The following is a 15,960-nucleotide window of genomic DNA, read 5'->3' as shown; positions in this document are numbered from 1 at the left end:
ATCTCTCGCCAGAAACTTACCTGTTCTTTGTCCAGCGATCGGAAAAGGAGAATATTTTTGACTGAATCACACAACCGGGCTCGCTGCTCGTCCGTTTTGGGGAAGATGGCCCGCGCACCCTCGTCCTCGTCGTCATTCTCAGGATCGTACGTTTCGGCGAAAACGGATTTCCTGCGCGACGCGTACCGGTTCACCATAGGCTCTGGGAAGAAAGAATTAGAATGTTATAGTAAATTTAAACAAATATTAGTCCAATAAAATCGACAACAGTCGACTGTTTGAAACGACATCCCAAGTTGAAAAGCCCATAATACCCATTAGTTTGAGTTCGTGATGTGGTGAGGCGCGAATTCTCGCCCACGGAACAGAACGTTTGACGCGCGTCATATTACCAAAACCTACACGTTCCACAGGTAACAAACAAAAATTATCTTCCGCTTCGACACCCAAAATCCTTCCAAGCACTCTGGGCCACTGGACGGGTTACACCATCCTTGGCCATCCGGGTGCACGCAAATACTGCGGGCTTTTTTAACCGCGATACGTCCCGGGGAATCTCATGACTCACTCGCAATGCGGTGACAGAAGATTAACAATAATAACACTGATTCATCGTATATGTCAGGCAATTAAATACGGCGTTGCAGATTGTATAATACTTTTATCTGTTACCCTCGTCGGTGGAACGCCCGGAACGCTTGTGCGCGCGACAGGCCCCGTCGTCGTCGTTTGTACCCTAACAAATTGTTGATTGTGGTACACAACTTTTTTGCCTCTTGCCAAGTATAATCACACCCGAACGGTACAATACACTCCAGCCTCCTGTCGGGCGGGGGACTCGAGAGTAGGGGGACACTCCAGCGCGAACCGTCTGTGATGTTTGCAGAAGTATCCGTCGTCCCTAACGAGCAGCGGAAGGCCAGCAGTAATCCAGCGCACCGTGCTGTCCCGAGATGGTCGCAAAGCAAAGTGAAGCATAAATTTTCATTTCCTTTGTTCCACGCCACCAGCGCATCGTGCTAGGGTGGTAATACCCAGCTGTTGCTTTATCTCCCCCCACCCCCGGTGAGCTCAGTTCAACATTACATCCTTTTCTTCACGCCACATTTCGCTGGTCCTGGCGGGTAACAAACACCCGACTGCGTAACAAACGACACGAGGCACACTCGGTCGAGTGTTGCTCCTTTAACATCCAACACGGATCCACACGGAAAACCACCACCACACCCACCGAAAACCGTAACCAGGGGGAAAAGATCCACCTCATTTTGCGTGGAAGTTGACTAATCCCGACCAGACCCCAACCGCCGGAGGACAATGCGGATCGCCTGAAAAGCAAAAGAAACGCCGTCTCTTTTTCCGTCATCTCATCCAACCCCCTCTCCTCCTCCTCCCTAAGCGCACAACCCTTCCATTCCATAAAGTCAGACACTCAATCTTTTGTAAGCCAACGCTGCTAATGGGAAGCGTAGTCCGGGCATGCAGATTACCGTCATCCGTGGCAAGCGACATCGGAGTTTTTCGCTCGTTTGCTGGTGAATTAATTATGGTGCAAGGATACTTCGTCGTAACACACACGACGAGCCATCCAGCCTAGGCTTGAGGCGAGAGCCATACACCAACCGGGAGGTACGATGCACGTACCGTACGCTCGATGCAACATCAAACATATGTAGTTGATCTAAAGCTGGTTTGTGTTCAGGGCTGTGGGAAAATATTTCCGCACGATTATGCTGTTTCTAGCTAGCAGTCATTAATCGGTTTGTTTCCAACGTAAAAATAATAACTTAGCAAACGGTTGAAATTCCTTTGAATATTCGTTTTATTCGTTTTAATTTATTCCTATGCCAATAGTATATACTTCTCACATACCAATCGGCAACATGCAAATAATCTTAAATAAATAAAAGAAAGGATAGGTAATTATATTTTCTGTAATTAATAACACATAATAATTGAATGCATAATTTTTGAATGCATTACACTTAAAAACAATATTACACTTGTAAAACAATAGTATTGCCTTCGGTTCGTATACCAAAACTACAAATCTATTTTTATCTGATATCACATTCGCTCCAACATTTTACAAGGGCGCTTGTAAAACATGAAGATCAGCTTCTAACACCTTCAACACAAACATGTTGTTCCAGTATAGTAGAGGCATTAATAGCTTACATTTGACTTTGGTTTGGGCATCTCGAAAAATATTTCTGGCAGATTTAAATACATTTTAACTAAGCTAACGATGCTTAGTTTTCTATTATGTTCCTATTAAATTTTGATCTCTATTTTTGGATCCTTTTAAAGCTTTATTCACCGAAACTAGGTATTACACGAAACCAGGTACAACGTGTTGTAAATTTTAATCCTTAATTAGGTGTGCAAAGATAGACACAACAACACCTTGCACTGCCCTGAATGTCCATTAGCTAGTTACAAACAATGATCAAAATTGAAATCTCATGCACCTGATTGATTGATTACCCGAGCTAGTTCTTCTGCACCGAAACGATGACGAGAACATTTGCCCTGCCTCTCCCTTCGTGTGCCTGTTGCAGCAAAAGGGCAAACATTTTGCAACACCCACCAGTTCTGGGAAGATGATCAGCCCAGTCGGTTCTCAAAATGCACCACTGCATCGTACTATTAGCGAACGGCAATGGAAAAGACCTAGAGTGCCGCCAAGGTTTTCCCATGCCCACCAGCCGTCGGCCGAACTCGTGTGTGTGTGTGTGTGTGTGTGTGTGTGTGTGTTCGCTCGCTCAATGCAAGCTGCCCTAGAGTCTGCCACCTTTGCATCCGCGTACGAACACTTTATCTAAATTTAAAATCTGTTAACTGCTCAAAATGCACAGCAATTAAGGCAAATCACTACGAACGTGGGAGACGAAGTGGGAGAACGGTCACGGTCCCCCTCCTACCATCGCCGTCAAGGTGGAGAAGGTGTGGTCGTGTCGGGAGAGCCCAATCCCACACCGAAGCGACACCAACGCGACGCCCTCGGCCGACTGGATCGACCGGAAGGGAGCTGTGGGGGCGGGGGGCACATGCAGCATCCAAACATGCGAACGCAAACGGTGCCGGTTCGGATGGTTGGCTACGAACAAACACTCTCCCGATTGTTGCATCGCGTTGCGCACTGGTGGCCCTTGTCGTGGGGCGATAATTGAAATGTTCGTACTAATTCAAGTGAATGAACGTAATTTCGCGGTACCGAACCCCTCTCCCCGTGGTTCCCACCATCTCCGGAACTGAACTAGTAGTGTGCGCGTTTATCGAACACACTTGGCTCGATATTCCTTCACGGTTGCCATGGCCGGGGGGAGTGGGAAGCACCAGCTCCAGCGGGGAGGGTTAGGATGGCCAGATTACACCAGGGTTATCTAATCGACCGGAATGGATCTCTCCAAATTTGCTTCACACGTCATCGATTCGATCTGGGCCAAAATTATCTTCCCCCCCCTCCGGGGGAGCGAAGGCAGCCTAGTGAACAGAGTCGTTCTGCGAATTGGTTGGCATACTTCAATGCACCACCTTGGCACGGATTGTAACATTCCGCTCCGGGTGGGTGGTTTCCACGGAAATCCTCTAATGAGCGAAATATGCAACGAAAATGCGCTCGTACATCGATGGTACATTTGGGCAAACCGACCGTATGTGAACCACTGAGAGGACTGCAGATGATAAACCCGAACGGTTCAATGGGCAGTGCTCATGATGAACATACCAGCATAATGCTGGAGATTACCTCTCTGAGTAGAGATTGCGATAATGATGATTTTTCTATCGTCACTATAAACTGACGTTAGAGTAAACAGACGAGAATATCAAAAATGAATGAAAGCATATTCTACGTAAATTTGTAAGGTAACGAGATCTTTAAATTTACAACAAAAATCAAATTGATCTACTTTAAACAGGTTTGTCGATTACTTGTATCTGGTTTGTTATTTACTTTTCTAACTATTAAAAGAAAGAACTTGAGACAGCAACAACAACTATCCAGCAGGTTTTACTGGCAGAGATATTGCATCCACAAGTTCTACAAGAATCTCGAAAATGGACGTCTTATACTCGATTGAAATAATACAAGCATTACAAATCAATTTTTAAATGTTGCTTAATGTATTGAATTTCTAGCGTACACTTTTTACTGGATTTATATTATACATTTTGAAAACAAAAAAGTTGAAAAACTCAAATTTGATCTTTTGTTCTTTACACCGACCTAGCGGAATGATGGAGATAATCAACAAATATACCAAAAAGCTGCTGTTCATTAAATTGAAAAATCTCCCAAAATGAGAAAATAATAGCGTGTTAAAAAGAGCGGTCAAAATGGCCGCTAAAAAGCATTCTAGAGGTGGTCATTTGAGCCCATAAGCGCCGGGGCTCACCACCTCGACGGCGTAGGTTCGAATCCCAACCGAGACTGGACCCTCCCTTGTACGAGATATTCGTTAGGCCAAGAAGAAGGTGGTCAATTTAATTCTCGAAACTGGAAGAACAGAAAAATTTGAAGTTTTTTTTAGACATAGCTTCAGTTGTTAAAAAAAGCTTTGTTTGGTTTTGCAAACATATTCAGCATTTTTTGAGACACTAAAACTGAAAATTGTATTGCGGTCAACATAACAAATATTTGCATTCTAATGTTAAAATGAAATTTGATGTGACTCTCAGAAGCAACGCAAAATATCATAACATTTAAGTCGTTATGAATTAAATTGCTACTCCTCCATCGTCAGCCATTTAAGCGAGTAATCAGTAAGTTAATCAAAGTCGATGGTGACTGTTGGGTTAATTTAACATTCCACTATGAAACACATGAAAAAGTTCATTTTCACCTCCCCCGCAGCCTGTCCATGGCAAACAGTGCCACCAAAGCAGTTCCAGCTTCTTCAAACAAACATCAAATGTTATGCTCTGTCGTCCAAAAAGTCCGGCCGAAAACAACAGCCGGCCGGTTCGGGCACACCGGAGACTTACCAACCGATTGATTGTTATCGCTGGCGTGTGCTGGCAAATACAATTATCGTTGCGAGGCACGGTTATCTGATACCACTTAATAAGCACCCTTTTACAGCCCCTTCCCCCGGTCCCGTAGGACTTTCCCGAGCTTCCCTCGCCCCCGTTTGTCACCCTCGTGTCAATATTTACACATTGTCGAAACCTTATCAAACATCAGCCCCGGGTGGGCACGGGAAACTCCTAGCCCCCGTCCCCTCTCTCCCGAACTTCTGGTCGGATAAAAAATTGATTGCCAGTTACAAAAAAAAAAAAAAAAATCCCCCTCCCACCTCTGCCATTCGGGGCTCAATTTACGCACCCCGAATCAGAACGGTAGTGTCCATGACAGCCGAAAGTACATAAGTATACTACCAACCGTGGCGCTATCACGACCGCTCGGCCCGTTATCGCAAATATTTACAGTGACCCCCGCCGGGAGGGGGCAGGTGGTTGTGGGGATAAAAATTAAGAAAAACTTGCAGACCCCGGAGACGGGAAGGCGGATGGGTGACTTCCTAGTTCTAGCAGCCGATCCATATCGGTGGCGATGTCAGGTGGTGTGCGACATTGTAAAAGCATTGGCACCTCCGCACCGAGGACCGGACGGCGTTCGCTATCTGTCCCGCGATGGAAGAGGTTTGTTAAGCCGTATCTCGTACCATCATCGCAATGTAACTAATTCAATACACACCAGTGATAAGATTCGTCGTGTACTTTTCGGTCGATAGCATTGTTCCGATAAACCCTACAATGTGTTTCAAACTAACTGAAGGGGATGTGGTGGAGAAATAAAGAGAACAACCTCAAACCAAAACGAATTCAACGCCGCCAAAAACAAGGCCAAGAGTTTAAATGTTTTAAAAACCTTAACGTTAAGACACTGACGTAAATAATCTAAAAGGACACTTGTTCCTGGTCGCCATAAACTGTCGGCAGGTTAATCAATTAACGAAAACAAACCGAACATTACGAACTTCCAGAACCCTTTCTCTCTCTCCCTCTTTTCTTTCCCTTGGCGACTCGTAAATGACCAACTAAATCTTCGGAAGCACCACAATTGCCCGGTTGTTAAATGTTAATTGCCAAGGTGAGGAAAAGGTGCTGTAGAATCGAGCGAAATTGCTGCACTTATCGAGCGATTAGACCAGCGAAACACACCCTGGCCGTTTGCAAGCAACAGTTCTTTCGGCACGGCACTACCTCCCTCTCCCCCCCCCCCCCCCCCCCCCCCCATTTTCCTTACCATTCACCGAAGAGAGGACGTCGTAGTTCTGTGTCTGTACTGCCATAATTCTTGCCAGTGCCTTGGTGCTGGTGCCGAGGTGGGGGTGGTGGTGGTGGTGGTGTGTGCTAGTGCTACACTCCTAATTGCTTCTATCCGCGATGCCACCGAGCGAGATGCCGAAGGATGGTTGGATTGAGATTAGCCGACGACGGGGGAGATTGAAAGGGTAGGAGGAGGGTGGAGCAAAATAACTTCACGACTTGCGCAACCGTCGCACAAACACCCCTTTTTCAAGTGCAACTTTACACCACTTCCATTCGAACAACGGCTAATTGTCCTTCACCAGGATCAACACCAACCACACCGAGCTTATTGCTAGCATTAGAAAAACACACAGCCAAACACACAACTAAAGTACGATGAATTACACCAATAAACGCACGGGTGTAAGGTCTATGGCTGGATCCAGCGTTTCCAAGACGCGATTAAAACGGGCTGAAGAGTGGAAGTGAAACTATTTATGGCACGCTATGGCAAAAAATGAAACCACTCCAAAACGAAACCATCGATAGCTGCTTCTGCAAATAAATGCCTTCCAGATACCCGCGAACCACTTTAGATCACCCATTATGCACGCGATGACACATCGATGATGAAGGATTAGAAAGACTGTTTAATCACCTGCTTGCCACACAATGTGAACACATCTTTTTATACTTTCAAATATATGGTGAAACTACTGATCAAAATATTGAAATTTATCGATTCTACTCCTCCACCGGTGTGCTCTGAAGCGTTTTTCATTAATGCAAGTGGTGCTAGATGATAGTGTAGCTAAATCAAACGTTGCGGGAAGTGTTGTTGCTCCCTACACTAATCGGGAAAAAGATCAATCTCACCTCGCGTTTTCTTGTGCAAGAAACGCCCAAACAATCGCCACCGTCTTTCCATTTGTACATTCAAACTATTATCTGCATTATTGTGTTTGAAAAGTAGGATGGAAAGAGTGTCTTGTAGAGGCAGGAGTCAAAACAATAAAAAAAGGCTTATTTTATAGACATTTCTTGGGCATATCGAACATGATCCTTAATACTAGAGCAAATATTTCACTTTTAATTACAAAATAATCCCATTGAAGGAAAAAGTATCAGCACTATCAAGTTGGCACTCCATCAAGCATCACTCACTGGTCACACACTCGCTTCATTAGATTCCACCAAGCGACTGCCGAGGGATGCAACTGCATCAATCAACTAACACTGCTGTGTAAGCGGTACTTCTGCACTTGCAGCAAACACACAATGCAATGCCGATGACACTTGAATCACAGCTGCGAGACAACGGACCATGTGCCAACCATCATCGTCACCTACGCTGTGTGGCAGAACAAAAACCCGACAACGCATCGGAACACAATGCAAAAACTCGTTGTTCGATTTTTTGCCCACCATTGCCTTTAAAGGACCGGCTCTGCCTACATCCACAGCACCGGGAATGGAATCACGAACGAACACACCGAAAGTCAAAAGCGGTCGCGCACTGGCGATTTTGGTATCCGGGCGGGATGCGGCGAATGGCACATCGTGGACAAGCCCACCAAACACCTAAACCACTCCAAGCCAACACCATGACACGCCGCCGCCGCCCACGTGCTGCACTTTGGTCGCGTCCACGCGTCTACGAATGCGATCATTAACCGACCGAGCCAGGAGTGAATGCGAAAACGAAAATCGATGGAAATAAAATGTGTTCAATTTTTCCGCTTTCGTTCGATTTCAATAATATATTTCTTTCCAACCTCGAGAAAACGGTGGCGCCCGAACGGGAGATGCCGACTTTACGACGTGACACGATCCGATCGCTCCAAGCACCACCGGACGACTGGTTCGGGCCGTGGCAAGAAGTCGATCTTTTTGCATCGACTCACTTCAACCTCAACTCCTACTTGTCACATCGACGAGGACACACGGGTGGAATGTGACGAGCTGACCTCATGGCCCTCGCCGATCGGCGCGTCCAGTCCCCCGGTACAAAACATTGTGTCTGCTTAGGAACGACGGTACGCGAACGACGGGGAAGGTATGCGCGGGACGAGCATTGTCCCCGTATGGAGTTGGTAATTGTTGGACGGAACAACGGGAACACACAGCATCCCCACGACGAGCTCAGTGGACATCGGATGACGGGATGGGATATATGGGAACAACACATCGTGTATAGAAATCAATATTTCGCCCGAGGCAAAACGGGATGCTAGGGGAACTCTCGCTCCAGTAGTCATCCGTGTTGGTGCTCCTAGTTCCCCTAGCGCAGATGAACCAAGTCCTCAGCCTGTTGCTACGAACGAAATGGCACGACTCGATGGCGCGCTGCTCTCGACCTACAACCCCAAATGGTCAAAAAGGGAACCGCCGCCATCTCTCTCCGCGGGCTGACGAGAGAAGTGGGCGCGGGTGTGCCCGGCGCAGGGTGTAGCTATTGGTCAGTGGAGCGAGAAAAAAGCGCTCCAACACAAAGTGGATGAAAGGTTGGCGGCACGGTACACAACATGAGATGGAAAATATTAAATTCTTCGCTTCGCTACACTTTGCCCATCCCCGGGCGCGTCGTGGACCTGGACCTCCCAACACACCACAGCACACAGATGTAAGTTGTCGTTTTCTGGATGGTGGTGTCCTTTAGAAGTGGTCCGAATAAGCGAGCCGAGTTGGCGCCTCGCCTCAGTATACGGAAAAATGAACCGCAAACCCCCTGGTATACGGAAAAATGAACCGCACGATTAGGATGTTAAGGACTTACATGCTTACATGCTTCAATGGGTATTTGGTAGATGAACCCCACCAGGGGAAAACATTGAGCCCCCGCACTTGTATCGTGGATCCTTGCATGAGCTCAGAACTCGACGTAGGAAGACCCGTTTGCTTCGTGCAGTTCTGCAGTGATAACACTGGTCTGTAACCCCTGACACAATAAAACTAACCCCTTTTTCCCTTTTCTGGACCTCGTAGTTCGTCCTGCTATAAGGTTTAGTCACGTGCAAAAGCTTGATCGAAGTATAACTGATACCTAATAATAATCACCGTTTGCATCTGACAAACCCAGACGCAGTTGAACTTTGGCATCTCTTTAATTTCATTCAACATCTCCTCTTTTCGGTCCTGCCTTATTTTCCAAACATCAGTTAACTGAATATGGTGCGAACGTCAAGAAACGTTTGGTCGGGTCGATGTAAGCGCAGTTGTAGGTGGGATCCTATATTCAGCAACGGACTTACTTCTATTAATAGGCGAAAAGACTGCATAAAGTTCAATTATGACAGTAGGTACTTTTTTCGCCATTTGAACTGCCGCTTTAGATGGACTCTCTCACGGTGGTAAAAAAAAGAGAGGTGCACCAGAAATGGACAAACAACCTTATAGGAAAAAAAGCACTCCCCAACAGTGTCCAGGATGTGGCAGCCCGAGTGAACCATCCTCTCTTCCGCGGCACTCTCCACCCTCGGTCCCGATTCGGCGACGAGTTCGTTTGAAGTGGACCAACCGAGCGTCGGATGTTGCGCGTAGGCCGGGGTCTCGATGCCGGAGCCGTCCATTTTTGGGGTAATTAAACTTTCTACACCGCCCGGTAACGGTCAGCGCACGGTACACTCTCCTTTACTGCCACAGTTTGCTCTTCACTTAAGGGCGGCACAAATTTGACCTCACGCCGGTTTCGCAAAACGGGGGGCGTGGGTGGTGATACACACACACAAACATCGGGAGCTTCCCATCAAAGTGAATGGAGAGAAGAAGTTTATTGCTAGCTGAACGAGCATCTACTAACGGTCGTTCCGGAGGAGCTCATGCTGGTTCAGTCTACTGAAACTACTGAAGTACGTTCCCTGATTTGATGGCCACTTAAATACTGGGCTATACTGTCGCACCGATACCAGTGTCGCACCGGGAACCGTTTACTACCGGTAGGTGGATGGGAGAGGTCACCCCATCGTTACGTGTGACCCCTCCCCCTCTGCTTCCTCTCTCTCAACCGAATGTCGGAAGTAAATTTGCCTTATTTATCCAAACACGATAGCGCCAGCGTGATCAAATGTCTCCGATAACGGTGCCTTGGCAAAAGACAAACACGGACACGAGATTCGCGGAAGACACCTTACGACATACATCGGCAATAGCATAGCAAACAAATCTTTCATATGTTGCTCTCCACCCGACACCGCTCGCCGGCCTAATACCCGTGACATTATACGGTAATGATACCCATATTCAATATGCAACAAGTAGAGGGCCCGCCCGCCCGACCATTGACTTGGCAACTTTTTTACCCAAATTCCCCGAAAAAGGCTCCTTTTCCCGTACGCGCCGCCACCATCAATCATGGCAACGATGACGAATTGCACAACGTAGCAAAGGGATCGGTGAAGGCTGGTGGAAGCATGAGAGAGTCGAAAAAGGACGAATTGGGACCGGGCTATCGCCGAAAGCAATGCCAACGAAGAGGCTGGATGCGGTGGGTGAAATGAGGATACTTTTCTCCAACACTTTCGCACCCGTCCGCTCGAATCATTTTCACATCGTCATCTTCAGCTTCATCATCTACTTCAACGCCAGAGGTTCAGGGCAGTGAATTTCTGCCACTCAGTTCAAGTTCAGCCGTGAGAACATAATTTGTGTGCTGAAGAGGGAAAAACTTCTTCGTATAAATAACCCCTTGCAAACACCTCAAAGATGTTCCGAAAGGATTATGTAACTGCTGTCTTCGGAGGCAACGATATGCTATCAGCCGTTCTCCGCTCCTATGTATTCATTCACAAACTGGTGGTTGTCATGAACCGAAAGGTAGCATCTTATACACAAACAAACATCCCAAGTATACGGCAATTGAAGGTTGAGAAGGACGACGAGGAAAAATAAAAGACCGACACTCAGCCACGCAGAACCCGCTTCACATCGAATCAAACTCAATCGTCTGATTTGACAACCCCGTACGTTTCTTATCTCTCTTCCTCATATCACCCATCCAAAGATACTCCCACGCGTTCCGGTTTCAGTCGAGCATCGCCCCCCTCTTTCCACGGTTGGGAAATGTTAAAAATGTATCGCGCAAGGTAAATATATTGATTATCTGAAATATTCAATATATATATCTCATTGAACCCTCGTCCGACCGTTACCCGACGACGTTGGTTGTCTGCATGCTTTCCTATCTTCTTCGTCAGGCGGATGTCATCGGGAAGGGACGACCGAGAAAGGAAATTTCTTCCCCGGATACAATTTCGCGAAATTAGCAAACGTCCTTACAAAACACATGTGTTATGGAGTTTGGAGTTTTTTCAGCCCACTACTTCTGAAGGCTTCTAAGAATATTGCCTACGAGACATACGAGCCGGCTGGGAATATGAGTAGCAAAGTTACAATCGCTGTAGCCACCGATTTGTATTCCAATACGCTCTTTGACACCAAGACAAGACAAATTGCGTAAAAGGTTGTGGATAACAATCTGCGCGCACAACTCCCGAGGCACAACGCGATTGACCAGAAAGCGCAAACAACTTACTTACAGCGTTCCTGCCGTCGGGCGAGTCGTTACAACAACCGGCACGAAGGGCAAGCAGCCAGGGGTTGGCAAACTAGGCGTGCAGAAATTAACCACACAAAACTGGGTTGAGCTTGCTCTGATATCAATGTGACATAATCATTCAACACTGTTTTAGAAACAATTGATTAATTTTACAAACCAAGCAATCAACAAGATATTCTTAAGATATCCGTGCAAAACGCGAGAAATATTATTCATAAAAATGAATTTTCAATATGCCGTACAGATGCAGATTCAGATATTATTCAAATAAATTTGCAATCCTCCTTTCGACGATCATCCATAAACAAGAAAAGAATAAAAAGGACATTTTATCATAAAGTGTCCCGGCCAAGTGCACTTTTCGCACTTATTTCATTTCTTATACCTTATAACTACATTAAAGAAAACATTTGGTGAACCCTGGTCTACCCGGTTCGTCACACGACCAGATCGCTTGAAGTCACGCTCGGTAATTTATTCATTTTGCTATCCGATGCGAACAACCGGCCAACCTTTCGTCGAGTTTCCTTCGATGCGATCGCACATCGAAACTGCATCGTGCGCTTGCATCTCGTCGCTCGTTGATTTTCCAACAAACAACCACCGTCCCCCTCGGGGGTCGTCCCACGAACACCCCCACCACCAAAAGACACACTCGCGAAAAAGTGCTGCAAATGGGTTTGCTGCAGCAGCGACGGTGCTTGAAAAACCGGTACTGCAGATCGGACGTCCACCCGTACGGCACCCCCGGTACGCACATTTGCACATCGCATGACCAAATCGGGCCACGTACAGCTCCGCACGCACCTTCTGCAGGCACTGCATCGCTTGCGGTCGTCGTGTGACCAAAAGGAACGGCTCTCGAACGAACCAGACACGCGACTTTTCTTCGCGTATTTCGAGACGGCCTTTTACCAGAGCACGATGCGATGGTGCGATAGCATGACTGCAAAGACTACGGTGAACACAGATGTTAATCGTCAGAAGAAGCCTTGTACCAGAGGCTCATTCGACCTCTGTGAATCAATAACAATAAGCTGCGAGCGATCATTATGCCAAATAGTATTAAGTCGATCGGGTGGTTTTCAATCAAAGAATCTTTTAAATTGAAACATGAACTTAAGTTATCCCTTATGAATCTTTTGACGAGATTCATTCATACGAATCGTTCATTCAAGCTTCATTAGGGAAAGAGAATTAGAACCTCAAAACATTCATCAAACTTCCGTAACGCATGCATGAATTTTCATTTATCTTTTATGAATCTTTAGATAATTATTATTATTATTTATTGAGGTATGACGGACCGTATTGTTAGAGCCAACATGCTCTAACAGACTTTTTTGTTCTTAGGGCATTTCCTCCCTACGGTTAGGCCTAATCCCGGGCTTTCTCGGTTGAATCTTTAGAAAATCTTCATGATTCTTTGATGGAAGGGTCGTTCCTTATCGTGTTATGCTGTTATCAGGTGAGGTTCATTCATACGAATCTTTCACGAATCTCCATGATTCATTCATTGACGTGCATCAAGCGACTAAAAAAAAAAAAGGAGCCTCTCTTCCCATGTTTTGCACTTTTTCGGGCTTTACTGTTCTCTTCTTTTAACATTTATGATTCATTAAGATTCATGAATCTGCAAAACGATGCAAAGAGTCATTCAGATTCATGAATCTAAATCGGATGTTGTGCATCCACTCTATTCCCATTTCACCGACTTTTTGGACCTAGTTAATCTGTTGTTCAAAGAATCATCCATCTTAAAATCCAATAGCCCAATATACCTTAGCCATACATTCCCGTAAGTACAAAAGTCAAACTTAAAAAACAATCTGACACCTCTGTCACCGGGACTGTGATTTGGGAAGGCAAAATTGGATTCAAAACTCGCGCCATTTAAAATTCAAGCCCGAAGAAAGAGGGAAAAAACCAGTACAGATAAAAGCAATATCGTTCGATTTGTGATTGAATAAAAGAAATATTCTCCGTAATTTAATAACATCTTAATATGCGGACCGTGTCGTCGCCGCCGATACCTGTCAATGTGTGCGAGGAGGCCGGCCAGACCAAGAGAGCCAAGGAGCCAACGTTGGCCTACCCGGCGGCCCCCGGTGACAAATAGATTCATCAATCTTCATCACCAGCATCATTAAGTGAAACCTTCCTCCCTGGTTCGATTCTGTTTTGCTCTCCTCTATTAACTTTTTTTTGCCCCCCCCCCCCCCCCCCCCCCTTTTTTTTTGTTGTCCTTCCGCAACTTCATTCAATGCAACGCGCAACGTCTGAACTTCGGCAGACGGCTTCCGTTTATTGCTATCGGATCGGAGTAGATCAGTTTAGGTTTCGCACGGTTGGGTCTCCCTTTCCCACCGTCACCTCCCCCTCTTCAGGGCAGTACGCGTCCTGAATAACCGAGAACGTTCGAGCACCAGAGTAGTAGCGCTGAGGGACGAAGGTTAAAAAATGACTTCCACCCGATAGTGGCGATTAGGCAGTAATATATCACGCCAGCAATCGAGGGCACACACCAGTGTGCATAGGATACCGCGCACGAAGGGACGAAGACACCGACCTGCTGCAGTTGTGGCCTGGGGAGCAGTACGCGCAATGCATATGCTACTCGCGGCCAAAGGTGCACGGAGTTGCAATTGATGGAGGGAAAAAAATGCAGTAGCTGCTGTGCCTTCAGTATCCGAAAGCCCGATGTCGAAGTGGCACACGGAGCGTTCATGCTGTCACTTGGTTCGGACACCTTGATTTTACAGCTCCTAATTAATCACCGCTTCGCGAAGCAAACAAGGTACAAGGACGTTGACGTTCTGGTTGTTCGCGGAGAAATATACGGAGCGCCAGGTTGCACTATCTTTGTGAATGTGCAACAAACATCAACAACCCCTCGAGTGTAAGAAGTGGGAAACAAAAATAAAAGCCATCTACTAAATCCGGTCTAATGAGAAGAGCAAGGATAAACTGCCGGGAAGCACTCTTTTAAAATTAGTCGCTTTCGTTCCATAGCCGTTCTCTGCCAGCGGTCAGGATGTCAGGACATCAAAACATCTTCATTCTACGCTACACTCCAGTCTCATCTAGCTCTAGCTGGTGTGCTCGCTTCCATATGCCTCACTATAGCAATAATAACGCTAATTGCCCCCATGCCAATGATCGCTTTTCGCTTTGCGACCGTACAGTGCCGAAGCCGAGAGCCAACAGAGCCGTCAACTCGTACTACACCACACCGGAGGGGGTTGTCCACGACCACAGTGCACTCCACTGATTGTGTTTATCTATTCTTAATTAATTGAATATTTTAGCGCTACAGAACGATTGTGCGCGAAAGCAGAGGAATTGATTGGCCAACTCGCCAGCACCGACCAAGAAGGGATATGTTTACATTACAGCTCCCGATGGGCGGCACTGCACCACCGGGGTACGTCTCCACGTCACCGGCGGTGGGGGGTCATCAAGCTGGCCGCTTCAATTTCTTCAATGAGGAAAAATCAATCGATGGAAATGAAGTTATTTTTCATTTATTTACGTGCCCGTAGTATGACAAACCAATTCGGGCAAACCGCCTCGACGATGCCCTTGGCGCACAATAGAACTAGAACAGGGAAACAACGATCGCCACACGTGCCACCAATTCGACCAACATTTGCCCCGCTAGATTGTTTATACGTAAATAAATTTACCCGTAAACAGTTTACGTTCTCCGGTTCGTTTCGCGATATGTTGTGGGTTCACCATTCTTCACCGTGGGGTTCTTCTCTCACTCCACACGGAACCTCGTTAATTGCAAGCAGACTTTAGCTTATATAAACCATCAACGAACGAACCACTTGTGTGTGGCTCGGCGTGTGTGGGAAACTCGACAAGAAGCCGCAGATAAAGAGACACATTTGATGACGTGCCGCACCGCCGCCGAGTGTGCTTCGTTCTTCGGTGAAGAAAAATACGCACTTCTATTTGCGCCGGTACGAACGGCACCCACCATTAACCCCACCAACCCGGGCCCGGCGTGTTCTCCTGCTGTTCAAACACGCGCGCTACTTATCCCGTGGGTTTCACCACAAATAATAGCACAACGCTGTGCTGGTGCTTTCCCATCCGAATGGGAGCTCGCCATTGTAAGATGCGGCCGGAAGACCGGAGCT

At 46.6% G+C, this 15,960-nt stretch overlaps 1 protein-coding gene across 7 annotated transcripts in view; it reads right to left on the bottom strand.

The window, feature by feature from the left end:
• LOC131266460 (cAMP-dependent protein kinase type II regulatory subunit) overlaps positions 1 to 15,960 on the bottom strand; it is a 42,683-nt gene that overhangs the window by 10,261 nt on the left and 16,462 nt on the right. For all 7 annotated transcript variants that reach the window (XM_058268998.1, XM_058268996.1, XM_058269000.1 and 4 more), the window contains one exon: positions 21 to 202. In XM_058268998.1, the coding sequence (XP_058124981.1) occupies positions 21 to 202 (182 nt within the window). The remainder of the gene's footprint in view (positions 1 to 20; positions 203 to 15,960) is intronic.

The sequence above is a fragment of the Anopheles coustani genome, chromosome 2, assembly GCF_943734705.1.
Source record: "Anopheles coustani chromosome 2, idAnoCousDA_361_x.2, whole genome shotgun sequence".
Classification (NCBI taxonomy): domain Eukaryota; kingdom Metazoa; phylum Arthropoda; class Insecta; order Diptera; family Culicidae; genus Anopheles; species Anopheles coustani.
This window is presented reverse-complemented; position numbering and strand designations above follow the sequence as displayed.